Source organism: Salvelinus fontinalis, chromosome 27 (genome assembly GCF_029448725.1).
Source record: "Salvelinus fontinalis isolate EN_2023a chromosome 27, ASM2944872v1, whole genome shotgun sequence".
Classification (NCBI taxonomy): domain Eukaryota; kingdom Metazoa; phylum Chordata; class Actinopteri; order Salmoniformes; family Salmonidae; genus Salvelinus; species Salvelinus fontinalis.
The window spans coordinates 31,214,218-31,230,583 of NC_074691.1; the positions used below are offsets into that span (position 1 = coordinate 31,214,218).

At 47.0% G+C, this 16,366-nt stretch overlaps 1 protein-coding gene across 1 annotated transcript in view; it reads right to left on the bottom strand.

Annotated features, from left to right (window-relative positions):
• Window positions 1-10,431: 10,431 nt before the first annotated feature.
• LOC129825458 (transmembrane protein 121-like) overlaps window positions 10,432-16,366 on the bottom strand; it is an 81,372-nt gene continuing 75,437 nt past the window's right edge. The window contains exon 2 of the mRNA XM_055885569.1: window positions 10,432-15,192. Coding sequence (XP_055741544.1) covers window positions 12,487-13,452 — 966 coding nt within the window. The 5' untranslated portion in view covers window positions 13,453-15,192 and the 3' untranslated portion in view covers window positions 10,432-12,486. The remainder of the gene's footprint in view (window positions 15,193-16,366) is intronic.

Consider the following 16,366-nt stretch of genomic DNA (forward strand, 5'->3'; position numbering starts at 1 on the left):
AGAAGTCCTTTTCTGCCGATCCATTCAGTCAGACTGCCATCCTAGAAGTCCTTTTCTGCCGATCCATTCAGTCAGACTGCCATCCTAGAAGTCCTTTTCTGCCGATCTATTCAGTCAGACTGCCATCCTAGAAGTCCTTTTCTGCTGATCCATTCAGTCAGACTGCCATCCTAGAAGTCCTTTTCTGCCGATCCATTCAGTCAGACTGCCATCCTAGAAGTCTTTTCTGCCGATCCATTCAGTCAGACTGCCATCCTAGAAGTCCTTTTCTGCCGATCCATTCAGTCAGACTGCCATCCTAGAAGTCCTTTTCTGCCGATCCATTCAGTCAGACTGCCATCCTAGAAGTCCTTTTCTGCCGATCCATTCAGTCAGACTGCCATCCTAGAAGTCCTTTTCTGCCGATCCATTCAGTCAGACTGACATCCTAGAAGTCCTTTTCTGCCGATCCATTCAGTCAGACTGCCATCCTAGAAGTCCTTTTCTGCCGATCTATTCAGTCAGACTGCCATCCTAGAAGTCCTTTTCTGCCGATCCATTCAGTCAGACTGCCATCCTAGAAGTCTTTTCTGCCGATCCATTCAGTCAGACTGCCATCCTAGAAGTCTTTTTCTGCCGATCCATTCAGTCAGACTGCCATCCTAGAAGTCCTTTTCTGCCGATCTATTCAGTCAGACTGCCATCCTAGAAGTCCTTTTCTGCTGATCCATTCAGTCAGACTGCCATCCTAGAAGTCCTTTTCTGCCGATCCATTCAGTCAGACTGCCATCCTAGAAGTCCTTTTCTGCCGATCTATTCAGTCAGACTGCCATCCTAGAAGTCCTTTTCTGCCGATCCATTCAGTCAGACTGCCATCCTAGAAGTCCTTTTCTGCCGATCTATTCAGTCAGACTGCCATCCTAGAAGTCCTTTTCTGCCGATCCATTCAGTCAGACTGCCATCCTAGAAGTCTTTTCTGCCGATCCATTCAGTCAGACTGCCATCCTAGAAGTCCTTTTCTGCCGATCTATTCAGTCAGACTGCCATCCTAGAAGTCCTTTTCTGCCGATCCATTCAGTCAGACTGCCATCCTAGAAGTCTTTTCTGCTGATCCATTCAGTCAGACTGCCATCCTAGAAGTCTTTTTCTGCCGATCCATTCAGTCAGACTGCCATCCTAGAAGTCCTTTTCTGCCGATCCATTCAGTCAGACTGCCATCCTAGAAGTCCTTTTCTGCCGATCTATTCAGTCAGACTGCCATCCTAGAAGTCCTTTTCTGCCGATCCATTCAGTCAGACTGCCATCCTAGAAGTCTTTTCTGCCGATCTATTCAGTCAGACTGCCATCCTAGAAGTCCTTTTCTGCCGATCTATTCAGTCAGACTGCCATCCTAGAAGTCCTTTTCTGCCGATCTATTCAGTCAGACTGCCATCCTAGAAGTCTTTTCTGCCGATCCATTCAGTCAGACTGCCATCCTAGAAGTCTTTTCTGCCGATCCATTCAGTCAGACTGCCATCCTAGAAGTCCTTTTCTGCCGATCTATTCAGTCAGACTGCCATCCTAGAAGTCCTTTTCTGCCGATCCATTCAGTCAGACTGCCATCCTAGAAGTCTTTTCTGCCGATCCATTCAGTCAGACTGCCATCCTAGAAGTCCTTTTCTGCCGATCTATTCAGTCAGACTGCCATCCTAGAAGTCCTTTTCTGCTGATCTATTCAGTCAGACTGCCATCCTAGAAGTCCTTTTCTGCCGATCCATTCAGTCAGACTGCCATCCTAGAAGTCCTTTTCTGCCGATCCATTCAGTCAGACTGCCATCCTAGAAGTCCTTTTCTGCCGATCTATTCAGTCAGACTGCCATCCTAGAAGTCTTTTCTGCCGATCCATTCAGTCAGACTGCCATCCTAGAAGTCTTTTCTGCCGATCCATTCAGTCAGACTGCCATCCTAGAAGTCCTTTTCTGCCGATCCATTCAGTCAGACTGCCATCCTAGAAGTCCTTTTCTGCCGATCCATTCAGTCAGACTGCCATCCTAGAAGTCCTTTTCTGCCGATCCATTCAGTCAGACTGCCATCCTAGAAGTCCTTTTCTGCCGATCCATTCAGTCAGACTGCCATCCTAGAAGTCCTTTTCTGCCGATCCATTCAGTCAGACTGCCATCCTAGAAGTCCTTTTCTGCCGATCTATTCAGTCAGACTGCCATCCTAGAAGTCCTTTTCTGCTGATCCATTCAGTCAGACTGCCATCCTAGAAGTCCTTTTCTGCCGATCCATTCAGTCAGACTGCCATCCTAGAAGTCTTTTCTGCCGATCCATTCAGTCAGACTGCCATCCTAGAAGTCCTTTTCTGCCGATCCATTCAGTCAGACTGCCATCCTAGAAGTCCTTTTCTGCCGATCCGTTCAGTCAGACTGCCATCCTAGAAGTCCTTTTCTGCCGATCCATTCAGTCAGACTGCCATCCTAGAAGTCCTTTTCTGCCGATCCATTCAGTCAGACTGCCATCCTAGAAGTCCTTTTCTGCCGATCCATTCAGTCAGACTGCCATCCTAGAAGTCCTTTTCTGCCGATCTATTCAGTCAGACTGCCATCCTAGAAGTCCTTTTCTGCCGATCCATTCAGTCAGACTGCCATCCTAGAAGTCTTTTCTGCTGATCCATTCAGTCAGACTGCCATCCTAGAAGTCTTTTTCTGCCGATCCATTCAGTCAGACTGCCATCCTAGAAGTCCTTTTCTGCCGATCTATTCAGTCAGACTGCCATCCTAGAAGTCCTTTTCTGCTGATCCATTCAGTCAGACTGCCATCCTAGAAGTCCTTTTCTGCCGATCCATTCAGTCAGACTGCCATCCTAGAAGTCCTTTTCTGCCGATCTATTCAGTCAGACTGCCATCCTAGAAGTCCTTTTCTGCTGATCCATTCAGTCAGACTGCCATCCTAGAAGTCCTTTTCTGCCGATCTATTCAGTCAGACTGCCATCCTAGAAGTCCTTTTCTGCCGATCCATTCAGTCAGACTGCCATCCTAGAAGTCTTTTCTGCCGATCCATTCAGTCAGACTGCCATCCTAGAAGTCCTTTTCTGCCGATCTATTCAGTCAGACTGCCATCCTAGAAGTCCTTTTCTGCCGATCCATTCAGTCAGACTGCCATCCTAGAAGTCTTTTCTGCTGATCCATTCAGTCAGACTGCCATCCTAGAAGTCTTTTTCTGCCGATCCATTCAGTCAGACTGCCATCCTAGAAGTCCTTTTCTGCCGATCCATTCAGTCAGACTGCCATCCTAGAAGTCCTTTTCTGCCGATCTATTCAGTCAGACTGCCATCCTAGAAGTCCTTTTCTGCCGATCCATTCAGTCAGACTGCCATCCTAGAAGTCTTTTCTGCCGATCTATTCAGTCAGACTGCCATCCTAGAAGTCCTTTTCTGCCGATCTATTCAGTCAGACTGCCATCCTAGAAGTCCTTTTCTGCCGATCTATTCAGTCAGACTGCCATCCTAGAAGTCTTTTCTGCCGATCCATTCAGTCAGACTGCCATCCTAGAAGTCTTTTCTGCCGATCCATTCAGTCAGACTGCCATCCTAGAAGTCTTTTCTGCCGATCCATTCAGTCAGACTGCCATCCTAGAAGTCCTTTTCTGCCGATCCATTCAGTCAGACTGCCATCCTAGAAGTCTTTTCTGCTGATCCATTCAGTCAGACTGCCATCCTAGAAGTCTTTTCTGCCGATCCATTCAGTCAGACTGCCATCCTAGAAGTCTTTTCTGCTGATCCATTCAGTCAGACTGCCATCCTAGAAGTCTTTTCTGCTGATCCATTCAGTCAGACTGCCATCCTAGAAGTATTTTCTGCTGATCCATTCAGTCAGACTGCCATCCTAGAAGTCTTTTCTGCTGATCCATTCAGTCAGACTGCCATCCTAGAAGTCTTTTCTGCCGATCCATTCAGTCAGACTGACATCCTAGAAGTCTTTTCTGCTGATCCATTCAGTCAGACTGCCATCCTAGAAGTCTTTTCTGCCGATCCATTCAGTCAGACTGCCATCCTAGAAGTCTTTTCTGCCGATCCATTCAGTCAGACTGCCATCCTAGAAGTCTTTTCTGCCGATCCATTCAGTCAGACTGCCATCCTAGAAGTCTTTTCTGCTGATCCATTCAGTCAGACTGCCATCCTAGAAGTCTTTTCTGCTGATCCATTCAGTCAGACTGCCATCCTAGAAGTCTTTTCTCCTGATCCATTCAGTCAGACTGACATCCTAGAAGTCTTTTCTGCCGATCCATTCAGTCAGACTGCCATCCTAGAAGTCTTTTCTGCCGATCCATTCAGTCAGACTGCCATCCTAGAAGTCTTTTCTGCTGATCCATTCAGTCAGACTGCCATCCTAGAAGTCTTTTCTGCTGATCCATTCAGTCAGACTGCCATCCTAGAAGTCTTTTCTCCTGATCCATTCAGTCAGACTGCCATCCTAGAAGTATTTTCTGCCGATCCATTCAGTCAGACTGCCATCCTAGAAGTCCTTTTCTGCCGATCCATTCAGTCAGACTGCCATCCTAGAAGTCTTTTCTGCCGATCCATTCAGTCAGACTGCCATCCTAGAAGTCTTTTCTGCCGATCCATTCAGTCAGACTGCCATCCTAGAAGTCTTTTCTCCTGATCCATTCAGTCAGACTGCCATCCTAGAAGTCTTTTCTGCCGATCCATTCAGTCAGACTGCCATCCTAGAAGTCTTTTCTGCCGATCCATTCAGTCAGACTGCCATCCTAGAAGTCTTTTCTGCCGATCCATTCAGTCAGACTGCCATCCTAGAAGTCTTTTCTCCTGATCCATTCAGTCAGACTGCCATCCTAGAAGTCTTTTCTGCCGATCCATTCAGTCAGACTGCCATCCTAGAAGTCTTTTCTCCTGATCCATTCAGTCAGACTGCCATCCTAGAAGTCTTTTCTGCCGATCCATTCAGTCAGACTGCCATCCTAGAAGTCTTTTCTGCCGATCCATTCAGTCAGACTGCCATCCTAGAAGTCTTTTCTGCCGATCCATTCAGTCAGACTGCCATCCTAGAAGTCCTTTTCTGCCGATCCATTCAGTCAGACTGCCATCCTAGAAGTCTTTTCTCCTGATCCATTCAGTCAGACTGACATCCTAGAAGTCTTTTCTGCCGATCCATTCAGTCAGACTGCCATCCTAGAAGTCTTTTCTGCCGATCCATTCAGTCAGACTGCCATCCTAGAAGTCTTTTCTGCTGATCCATTCAGTCAGACTGCCATCCTAGAAGTCTTTTCTGCCGATCCATTCAGTCAGACTGCCATCCTAGAAGTCTTTTCTCCTGATCCATTCAGTCAGACTGCCATCCTAGAAGTCTTTTCTGCCGATCCATTCAGTCAGACTGCCATCCTAGAAGTCTTTTCTCCTGATCCATTCAGTCAGACTGCCATCCTAGAAGTCTTTTCTGCCGATCCATTCAGTCAGACTGCCATCCTAGAAGTCTTTTCTCCTGATCCATTCAGTCAGACTGCCATCCTAGAAGTCTTTTCTGCCGATCCATTCAGTCAGACTGCCATCCTAGAAGTCTTTTCTGCCGATCCATTCAGTCAGACTGCCATCCTAGAAGTCTTTTCTGCCGATCCATTCAGTCAGACTGCCATCCTAGAAGTCTTTTCTGCCGATCCATTCAGTCAGACTGCCATCCTAGAAGTCCTTTCTGCCGATCCATTCAGTCAGACTGCCATCCTAGAAGTCTTTTCTGCCGATCCATTCAGTCAGACTGCCATCCTAGAAGTCTTTTCTCCTGATCCATTCAGTCAGACTGCCATCCTAGAAGTCTTTTCTGCCCATCCATTCAGTCAGACTGCCATCCTAGAAGTCTTTTCTGCTGATCCATTCAGTCAGACTGCCATCCTAGAAGTCTTTTCTGCCGATCCATTCAGTCAGACTGCCATCCTAGAAGTCTTTTCTGCTGATCCATTCAGTCAGACTGCCATCCTAGAAGTCTTTTCTGCCCATCCATTCAGTCAGACTGCCATCCTAGAAGTCTTTTCTGCTGATCCATTCAGTCAGACTGCCATCCTAGAAGTCTTTTCTGCCCATCCATTCAGTCAGACTGCCATCCTAGAAGTCTTTTCTGCTGATCCATTCAGTCAGACTGCCATCCTAGAAGTCCTTTTCTGCCGATCCATTCAGTCAGACTGCCATCCTAGAAGTCTTTTCTGCCGATCCATTCAGTCAGACTGCCATCCTAGAAGTCTTTTCTGCTGACGTCAAAGTGAGAAGCGTTGTACAAAACAAGTCATTAGCGAATGGATTGTCTCTTACCAATCAGAGTATCAAAGCCAATGACTATTTCCGAAACGCCGCTTTACCCACGTGTGTTCTGGCTCTGGCCACACCCAAAGGTTTCTCTGACCAATCAGAATGTCTTGAATGTGTTCACGTTCGAGATGCAGGCGGGAGGTGATCAAATTCAGGTCGTGTTCCCCTGCTCAGACGTTTCTGACGCATGACAGATCTTACAACGCCTGAATATGTATTTTACGTATCAGATAACAACATACAGTATGTTATAGCAATCTTGTGCCTGACTGCACAGTTGATGACGTGGCATCAACCATTGGATTGCATTGTAGCGTCAGGGGAACCCGACCCCAGACTCATCGTGGAGAAGAAACGTGGGCGTGGCGTTTGGCCGGAGTGATGTGTCTTGGTAGCCAGACAAGGTCTGAATAGTGTTTCATTTGATGTGTCTTCTGAAACTGTCTGTGAACCTTGCATTTAGATTACATTAAAAAGCAATTGCTAAAAATTTGAGGTCAGTGATTGTCACCCATTCTGAAAAGCAGATTTATTAAAGATAGATTTCCAGAGACACGCACCATCATATTAATTCTTATTTGTGTTTATGATATTCCTATTTTAGCATTTAGATACGACATGCAGGGAGAAATGACCATGTCACTGAATGAATAGACTTTCAGAGACTGCAGTGTGACTCTCCAGGGTCGTTTATATTAGGGCATGGAACAGAAAACGTGGTATTAAGTTTTGCAACAAAAAACATGTTCCATGGTTCATTGTGATGTGCATAGTCTCCACCCCGGTCACTCCCTAGCGGTTTTGACTAGATAAATTGTATTCTATGTCAAAATTGACTTTTTGTAGCAGATTAGGATAGTTAGGTTAAGGAAAAGGGTTAGGGCTAGGGCTAGCTAAAAGGCAAACATTTTAAACTTTTGATGTCAATTTGACAAAAACTGGCATATTTATAGTGTCATTGTCTATGGACTATTTCCTTCCTGGATTATTACACAGACTAAATTAGTTAATCACTCTGTCCTTTAAAGGACGGAGACGTTATTGCTCAACGTTAAAGGACGGAGACGTTATTTTGCATTTCCATCTGTGTTTCAGAGAGTACGCCTTTGGAGTTGAGTTAGGAGGATTTTGATTTGATACTGCATGACATCTGATTCCTTTGTGATTATATATATGTTTTATATGACAGTTGTTCCCTCCCATGTTTTTGTAATGGGTTTAGTCCTGACTGACTATTATAAACAAAACAGCTTTTCTTGTTGGCTAGTCCTTGTAGTCCCTCCCTGTTTCAATCCATTTTCTTCCGTTTGGTGACTAATGAACACAACCCATATCTAGACAGTTATTTGGTCAGGAAAGCTTCACAATGAGCTGTAGAGGTGAGGATTGATGAGTCTCACTGCTATAGGACCACATCACTCCACTGGGTATGGAGTTGGGAAACAAGAAGAAACTCATCTTAAACTATGAACCCCATGGTTAGATGGGATGTCCGGGCAGGATGCTGGTAGCACGCTTTGGGTTGTTCGGTTTAATAGGGCCAGACACCTCAGTCATGAGTAATGACCAAGCACACAGACGCATAAGTGTTGGCCAGGGTCCAAGACATACATTTGCTGCTGAAATATAGATTACTGAATTGTGTGCTCAGACCATTGTGTCTTTGACTCTCTCTTAGAGAGAGAGAGAGAGAGAGAGAGAGAAATGGCAAGGCAAAAACTGAATTTGGGAGAGAGAGGCCTAAATGGATGGCAGAGGTCTCAATTGATATTTTGGCACTGTCATGATATGATCCATAATTTAGACAAAGTGTTTTACTGCTTCAGAGAGAGCCCTATTAACACTGTTTTATTAGCTTCATATTGTAATGGAGAAACCTGTTACTGGGTTGTGTCTAGTTCTGAGAACCCAATGGGCCGTCCCTAGTCAACTACTGATCACAGTGCCGCCAATGTGTAGGCCTGCAACAGTCCCAACGCTCTGTCTAACCGTTAATAATCCTTGTGTGAATCTCTACTTTCACAACACCCAAAATAGTTTTACAAATACAAAAGATACACCTACATTTTAACACAGATTCCCAATGAGGCGTTTTGTGTTGCACATTTACCTGAACTAGGCTATGACACTTCCTGAGCTAAAAAGTTGTTACACCACAAAAAACCTCTGTAGAAATCTGTGGTAAAACGGTGCACAGTAAGTGTGTCTTGTGTATTTGTAAAGTAATTTTGGGATAATAACTAAGTCGTGTTCAAGCCCTACGGCCCTGATCAAATGTAGTGCACGATAACGGGAATAGGGTGCCATTTGGGATCATCCTCTTTCTCTCTCTCTCTCTCTCGCTCTCGCTCGCGCTCTCGCTCTCGCTCGCGCTCTCGCTCGCGCTCTCTCGTTGTTGACGAGGCCTCTAGTGGCGAAGTTGTGAATGACATGTACGCATCAGAGGCAGCACTCCAGTACCTGTATGTCCATATAGATGGGCGTCTTGCTCACATTGGGAAGTGGTATTGTGCGCAGGGTAGAGCAGAGGATGGAGCAGCCGGATGGGGATCAGAGAAGCCGTCAAGTCAGCAGGTTGGTCAACACCCACAACACCCGCACTTGCTCACTCTCCTGACGCTCCTCTCTCGCCTCTATGCATGCCGTCCTGAATTAATGTTGTCGAAATTGAATATTTCACAAAAGTTAGAGATGCTAAATAAATCACAGGTGGGTGGAGAGAGGAAAGCGCTTTCACGACCCTATTACGTATGGAGGGAGCACAATTAACTTCCTGATGCACAAGCTCTGGTTGATTTATGAATGTGTCTGGCGCTGCGAAGGGGTCTCGCTAAGGTGAGCTCCTGCTGAGGCGGCTACAGGTAATTTATTCCTTTTCCCAAGTTTGCCATTTACTTTCTCTCTCCTTTATCCACTGGGCTGGCAAGATTTATTCAAACAAAAGTGTTCATCTAACACTGTGTGGTGTCTTATCGGGACAGCTGGGTCGTGAGATAGAGACCTACTGAGAGCAAGGCTTAAATGTAACAAGCCCATATTTATGCCATCTAGTAAGGCCAGTGATCTTGACAATGGTAGTCTGGCATGTTTCCTCTCTAATCCTAAAGCTAAAGTCTACATTTGAAAGGCCACTGCTAAAAAGAGAATTGGCATTCTTCCATTTGCTGTCATCTGGTGCGCTCCCTCTTCTCTCTCTCTCTCTCTCTCTCTCTCTCTCTCTCTCTCTCTATCTCTCATATCTCTCTATCTCTCATCTCTCTCTCTCTCATATCTCACTCTCATATCTCTCTCTCTCTCATATCTCTCTCTCTCTCTATCTCTCATATCTCTCTCTCTCTCATATCTCTCTCTCTCTCATATCTCTCTCTCTCTCGCTCTCTCTCATATCTCCATCTCTCTGTCTCCCTCTTCTCTTCTCATTTCTCTCTCTCTCTCTCTCTCTCTCTCTCTCTCTCTTCTCATCTCTCTCTCTCTCTTCTCTCTCTCTCGCTCCCTCTTCTCTTCTCATCTCTCGCTCCCTCTTCTCTGCTCTCTCACACTCTCTCGCTCTCATTCTTGCTCTCTCACTCTCTCACATTCTCTCTTCTCATCTGTCTATTTCTCTCTCTCTGTGTTTTATTATGGTAGGTTAAAGGGTACTGTCACTTTCAGACCAGTCAGTTGATGTTGATGGGGCCACTGATGATTCTTCAGTGTGTTTCAGAGTGCTGGTATCTGTGGTTGATCTTTGCATGGGTCATTCTGGGTACACAATGGCACATTGTTCACGTGGCTGAACTTTTCTTGTCTCTCCATAATGCCAGGGTTGGCCAATGAAACAATGTTTCCATGGCAACAGCAAATAGCCCACCAACCACCATGGAAGAGTTCAGACAAGAGAAAATAAGAAAGGTATCTTTGGAAAAAGTGAATTCAAGTGAGTTGGTCTGCAAAAAAATTTGAAATCCATTTTCTTTAGAAAAAGAGAAATGAGTGAAGCCATTTTGTCGTAGACAGAAGTACAACCTGCTCAGAATGGATAAATATTCTGTCAACTTTTGAACTTGGGATTTTTAAAGTTCCATTCCTCTTCCGTATAATGAGTCCTACAACAAGACATGTCTCTGTCATGTCGCCTCCCAGTCAGAGATTGTAGAGGTAAGAGTAAGACAAAGACATTCTTTGAATACTTTTTATTAAAACATACACATTTAATAAATAATGTACATGTAGTAATAACGATAATAATAATTTAATACTCACTTCATCAATTAACTAGAAATGGTTTTCAGTTTTCAGGTTGGATTGTACATTTATATTTTACCGTTTGTCATTGAGGCTGTCTGCACTCTGCATTCTTTGACTTCAAGGCTTACTTGTGGAGGAAAGTACAATGAGGTTTCTTTCACACCCACTGTTTACTATTATTATTATTATTACGGATGCTGCTACCAGTCGCTTTTTCCTAAACCCCACCTGCATGTACATATCTACCTCAAATACTTCAGTATCCAGCACATTGTACATTTGGTATTGGCACTGACCCTGTATATAGCTTCCTTTCTTATTTCCCATGTTTTATTTATACATACATATATATATATATATAATAATTATTATAATTTGTAAAAAATGTATTATTAGTTATAATATTTTGATATTGATTACAGCACTGCTGGGTAAATTTGCAAGTGAAGCATTTCACTGTACTTGTGCATGTGACAAGACTTGAACTTGAAATACAGTTTCACACGAGCACCCCTCTGCCCCCTCACACGTGTACACACACACACACACACACACACACACACACACACACACACACACACACACACAGAGAATCACACACACACACACACACACACACACAGAGAATCACACACACACACACACACACACACACACACACACACACACACACACACACACACACACACACACACACACACACACACACACACACACACACACACACACACACACACACACACACACACACAGAGAATCACACACACACACACACACACACACACACACACACACACAGAGAATCACACACACACACACACACACACACACACACACACACACACACACACACACACACACACACACACACACACACACACACACACACACACACACACACACAGAATCACACACACGGGTGGCTGCCTCAAGTAGAGTGTATAGTGCTGAGCTCTGGTGCTTTTAGCATACATTTGGTCGTAAAGCGGCACACTGACCAAGGCAGCAGACCATTTGGTCGTAAAATGTCACACTGACTGAGGCAGCAGACCATTTGGTCGTAAAATGTCACACTGACCGAGGCAGCAGACCATGTGGTCGTAAAACGTCACACTGACCGGGGCAGCAGACCATTTGTTCGTAAAATGTCACACTGACCGAGGCAGCAGACCATGTGCTCGTAAAACGTCACACTGACCGAGGCAGCAGACCATGTGGTCGTAAAACGTCACATTGACCGAGGCAGCAGACCAGTTGGTTGTAAAGCGTCACACTGACCGAGGCAGCAGACCAGTTGGTTGTAAAGCGTCACACTGACCGAGGCAGCAGACTCCAGTTAGCTCCTTTCTCAGCAGAATTAAAGCAGAGGCTGAATTTCACTCTTCTACTGCCACCCTTCTTATTGACCCTTTCTCCTTCCCTTCCTCTCCTCTCCATTCTCTCTTTCTCCACTTCAACTTAGTGCTTCTGTAGGGCGAGTGGTATACCTCATTTTTAAGGACTACAAAGAAAAAAGCCACGCAATAGACAGTCGAAAGGAGTTTTAGAAAATCACAGATATTCAGAGAGGAACAAATTGTAAAATTTACTGTTACACAACATACATTACTCAGCTGCAGAATAAAATTGTTCATTTAAAAACAAATAAAACCACATCAGTTCGCTCCTGTCAGAATCAAGAAGGTGAATCTTTATATTTCTCCAATAGACAGACAGAAAGACAGAGGCTGAACATATACCTCTAGTTGTTAAATCCTCTGTTGTTCAAGTGGGCTTGATAGGCAGAAGAATAGCATCCTGTCATGAAACCCACATCTCTCTTAATACCAAACTCCTGGATAGACTGGATAGACAGAACGAGTCACACCAGAAGTTCTGTTTTAGTTAGTCACTGTAGTTAGTCACTGTAGTTAGTCACTGTAGTTAGTCACTGACGGCAACGGTGGAGATGCTCCGCTGGTGTCCAGAGGGTCCAGTGCTGGGGGTCATGTTTCCATGTGTCGCCCTGGCGAGGGTTCGTGGGGCAGGTTGGTGGAGTTGGCCAGAGGCTGCGAGTGCGACGTGTGGGGTGTATGTCCGTGGCCCACAGAGTTCTGCTGCAGCTCCAACGCCATGGCGTTCTGCGGTTGAGGGAACTCCTTCACTTGACGCCGGTACTCCAGGAAGGTGGACGCCTTCGTGGCGATCGCCACCACGTTCTTGCCGACGAAGATGGTGGAGACTCTACTGTCCTGGAACAGCACCATGTTGACCCCGCGGATCAGGATAGTGACCACGTTGATGGTGATCAGGCTGAGGACAGGGTAGAGCATCATCTTCTGGAGCGATACGTGTTCCCCTTGCGTGGAGATCTCGCTGAGGGAGACGCAGGGCAGGGTGAGGAGAAGGACGTAGCAGTAGAAGAACATCAGTCCCTCGGCCCAGATGGGCAGGCCGGTCCGCTGAGGCTCCCACAGGTTGGCCTGGATGTCAAGAAGATCCAGAAGATCAAGAGCCACCCAGAAGATCCTCCCCCGCATGTCCTCCTTCTTCCTGAAGGTCCTCACATACTCCATGCTGTCCAGAGCCACTAGAACCAAGTAAAGCCCCGGGACACACACAGACAGTAGCAGAGTCAAGGCTTTCCGGGCCACCGTCTCCAAGGACTTCCTATCGGCCTTGCAGTTCTGGAAGATGAAGTAGAGCTTGATCTCCAGTACAAAGATGTAGAGGAACCAGAGAATCATTGCATAGCCGCGGCGGGCCGTGCGCACCTCTGCGCCCACCCACACGGCCACGTAGCGCAGCACGATGAGGAAGCAGATGTCCCCAACCAGCACAATGATGCACACGCCAATCTTCCTGGGCCCCTGGTTCTGCTCCACCAGGTAAGCATCCATGAAGGCCATGCTGGTCATGATGACGATGGTGGTCAGGCACACGTGGCGTTTGTCCGGGGGCGGCAACACCATGGTGAGGAGCTGACCGCCCGCTGGCTCTCACCTCCAGTCCACGGCTTCCGAGTTTAGAAAAAGAACGGTTTCAGAGAAAGGGACATGGCCGTGTCAAAAATGTAAATGTCAAAGGGGGATAACGGTTATCCCTGGGGGATGCCAGTGAGTCATACTCAGTCCTTTGAGAGTCAGTCCAGTTAGTCAGTTCTGGGAAAGTTAGTCCAGTGAGAGTCACTCCAGTGAGTGTCAGTCCAGGGAGAGACAGTCCAGGGAGAGACAGTCCAGGGAGAGTCAGTCTAGTGATTAAAAACAGTGAAGTTAGGGGTGGTCAGTCTTTGCACGGCTGCTATCAGGTGATTTTTCTCAAGCCATGCGAATTCAGGAACATCATCTCATCACTCAGTGCAGTTCCATTGATCCACCTCTGCTAGTAAAGCAGGTGCCTCTTAGGCTGACGATCCATGACTCATACTGGGATGCTAATCTGCACACTCCGGGGGAGTGGAGGATACACAGAGAGGTGTGTATAGGACACAGTGGTGCAATGGGAGGTTGTATGGGGCAGAGAAAAGCAGTGTGTGTGGCTCAGTCCCTCAGTGTGTGTGGCGCAGTCCCTCAGTGTGTGTGGCTCAGTCCCTCAGTGTGTGTGGCTCAGTCCCTCAGTGTGTGTGGCGCAGTCCCTCAGTGTGTGTGGCTCAGTCCCTCAGTGTGTGTGTGGCTCAGTCCCTCAGTGTGTGTGTGGCTCAGTCCCTCAGTGTGTGTGGCTCAGTCCCTCAGTGTGTGTGGCTCAGTCCCTCAGTGTGTGTGGCTCAGTCCCTCAGTGTGTGTGACTCAGTCCCTCAGTGTGTGTGGCTCAGTCCCTCAGTGTGTGTGGCTCAGTCCCTCAGTGTGTGTGGCGCAGTCCCTCAGTGTGTGTGTGGCTCAGTCCCTCAGTGTGTGTGTGGCTCAGTCCCTCAGTGTGTGTGGCTCAGTCCCTCAGTGTGTGTGGCTCAGTCCCTCAGTGTGTGTGGCTCAGTCCCTCAGTGTGTGTGGCTCAGTCCCTCAGTGTGTGTGTGGCTCAGCCCCCAGTGTGTGTGGCTCAGTTCGTCAGTGTGTGTGGCGAAGTCCCTCAGTGAGTGTGGCGAAGTCCCTCAGTGAGTGTGGCGAAGTCCCTCAGTGAGTGTGGCGAAGTCCCTCAGTGAGTGTGGCGCAGTCCCTCGGTGTGTGTGGCGAAGTCCCTCGGTGTGTGTGGCGCAGTCCCTCGGTGTGTGTGGCTCAGTCCCTCAGTGAGTGTGGCGCAGTCCCTCAGTGAGTGTGGCGCAGTCCCTCAGTGTGTGTGGCTCAGTCCCTCAGTGTGTGTGGCTCAGTCCCTCAGTGAGTGTGGCTCAGTCCCTCAGTGAGTGTGGCTCAGTCCCTCAGTGAGTGTGGCTCAGTCCCTCAGTGAGTGTGGCTCAGTCCCTCAGTGAGTGTGGAGGCTGAGAGAGATTATTTTGTTCAGTGTGTGGTGGAGTCACTCTATGGAGCAGCACTGGGCACGGGTGTGCAGTGTGTGTGGCTCTGTCCAGTGGTGCAGTGTGTGTGTATTTGTGAATGTGAACTTGAGAGATGAGTCTGCAGTGGCCAGATCCCCAGTAGCCATAAATCACAGAGACACAGAAGGGGGATCAGCGGCCCGTGGGGCACTGGGTCCAACGCAGGCTTCCCCAGGGGGAGGTTCTCACACTGGGCCAGAGACGCAGCATCCTCTCTCCCCTCTGCCACGTGCCGGCTTCGTCACAGCTTGGGGGAGAAAACAAGAGAGGGGAAGGGAGGGAGGGAGGGAGGAAGAGAGGGAAAGAGAGGGAGAGAGGGAGAGAGAATAAGAGAGGGAGGGGGAGAGAGAGAGAGGAATAAAGAAAGAGAACTGTCAGCATATCTGGACTACATAACTCTGCGCTCATTGCCAAAGGCAGCAGGCAGTCCTCGTGCCAGGAGCCAGGCAATGTGTCAGTGTGGTTAAGCTGTAGTCTTGTCTCTTACACTTTAGGGAAGGAGGAATATGTTGCACCACTCAGGACCGTTTTAAACCGTCTGCCATCCCTATCTCACTGTGTAATGGGGAGTAGCAGAAGACTTGGTCCATGTTAACCTAGCATGCCAGCTATCAGAGTGCGGTAAAAGATGGTGGCTCGTACTAGAATAACTTCAACTGTTTGGACGTTTTCCTCATTTACTCCTACAGTACATTCACTCCTATATCAGACAGTCTATCTACTGTATGTCCAATAATGTCTCCACAGGTGGGAGAAAACATCTATTCTCAATAAAAACAGAAGACTCAACGTCAGTCAATAACGATGGAGCATCTACCCGTCCGACGAGGACCGTTAGTTCACTTACAGTAGACACCATCGATTAGGTGTCAGGTTTCCTCTCCGACTCTGTTGAATGATGTTTCAAGGTGCCTGAGGTTTGACCTGCTGAGTATTCATGTTGACGTGCATGTTGAGCGCTATGACAGGTGAGTTCACGGGCGCACTCACCAAACTTCTGCTCCGACATTTACTGCACTTTGTTAAATATAATGGATGCTGGGCGTGAAACAGTGCCCGCAGGCGCCAGCCACACGTCACTCGCTCGCGTCATCCATAAATAACACGGAGAAGGAACAAAACAGAGGGGGAAGTGAAAGGAGTGAATTGAGCAGAAATGTCGCCTTCAATTGTAATTTGAGCATCAGTCATCACAATGTCAAGTTCTCACATTCGACAGCCATGAGTGCTAACTTTCTGTCATACATTCTGTCATAATAGGTTGGCCTATCTGTCACTATAGACAGTCGTTGGTATCAGTCGTATAGAAAGAGAATGAATCACGCATTAACCCTGTCACCTTGTCTACATTCTAAAATCTATATATACATTTATATATTTTTTTTTACTTAGCTAGGCAAGTCAGTTAAGAACAAATTCTT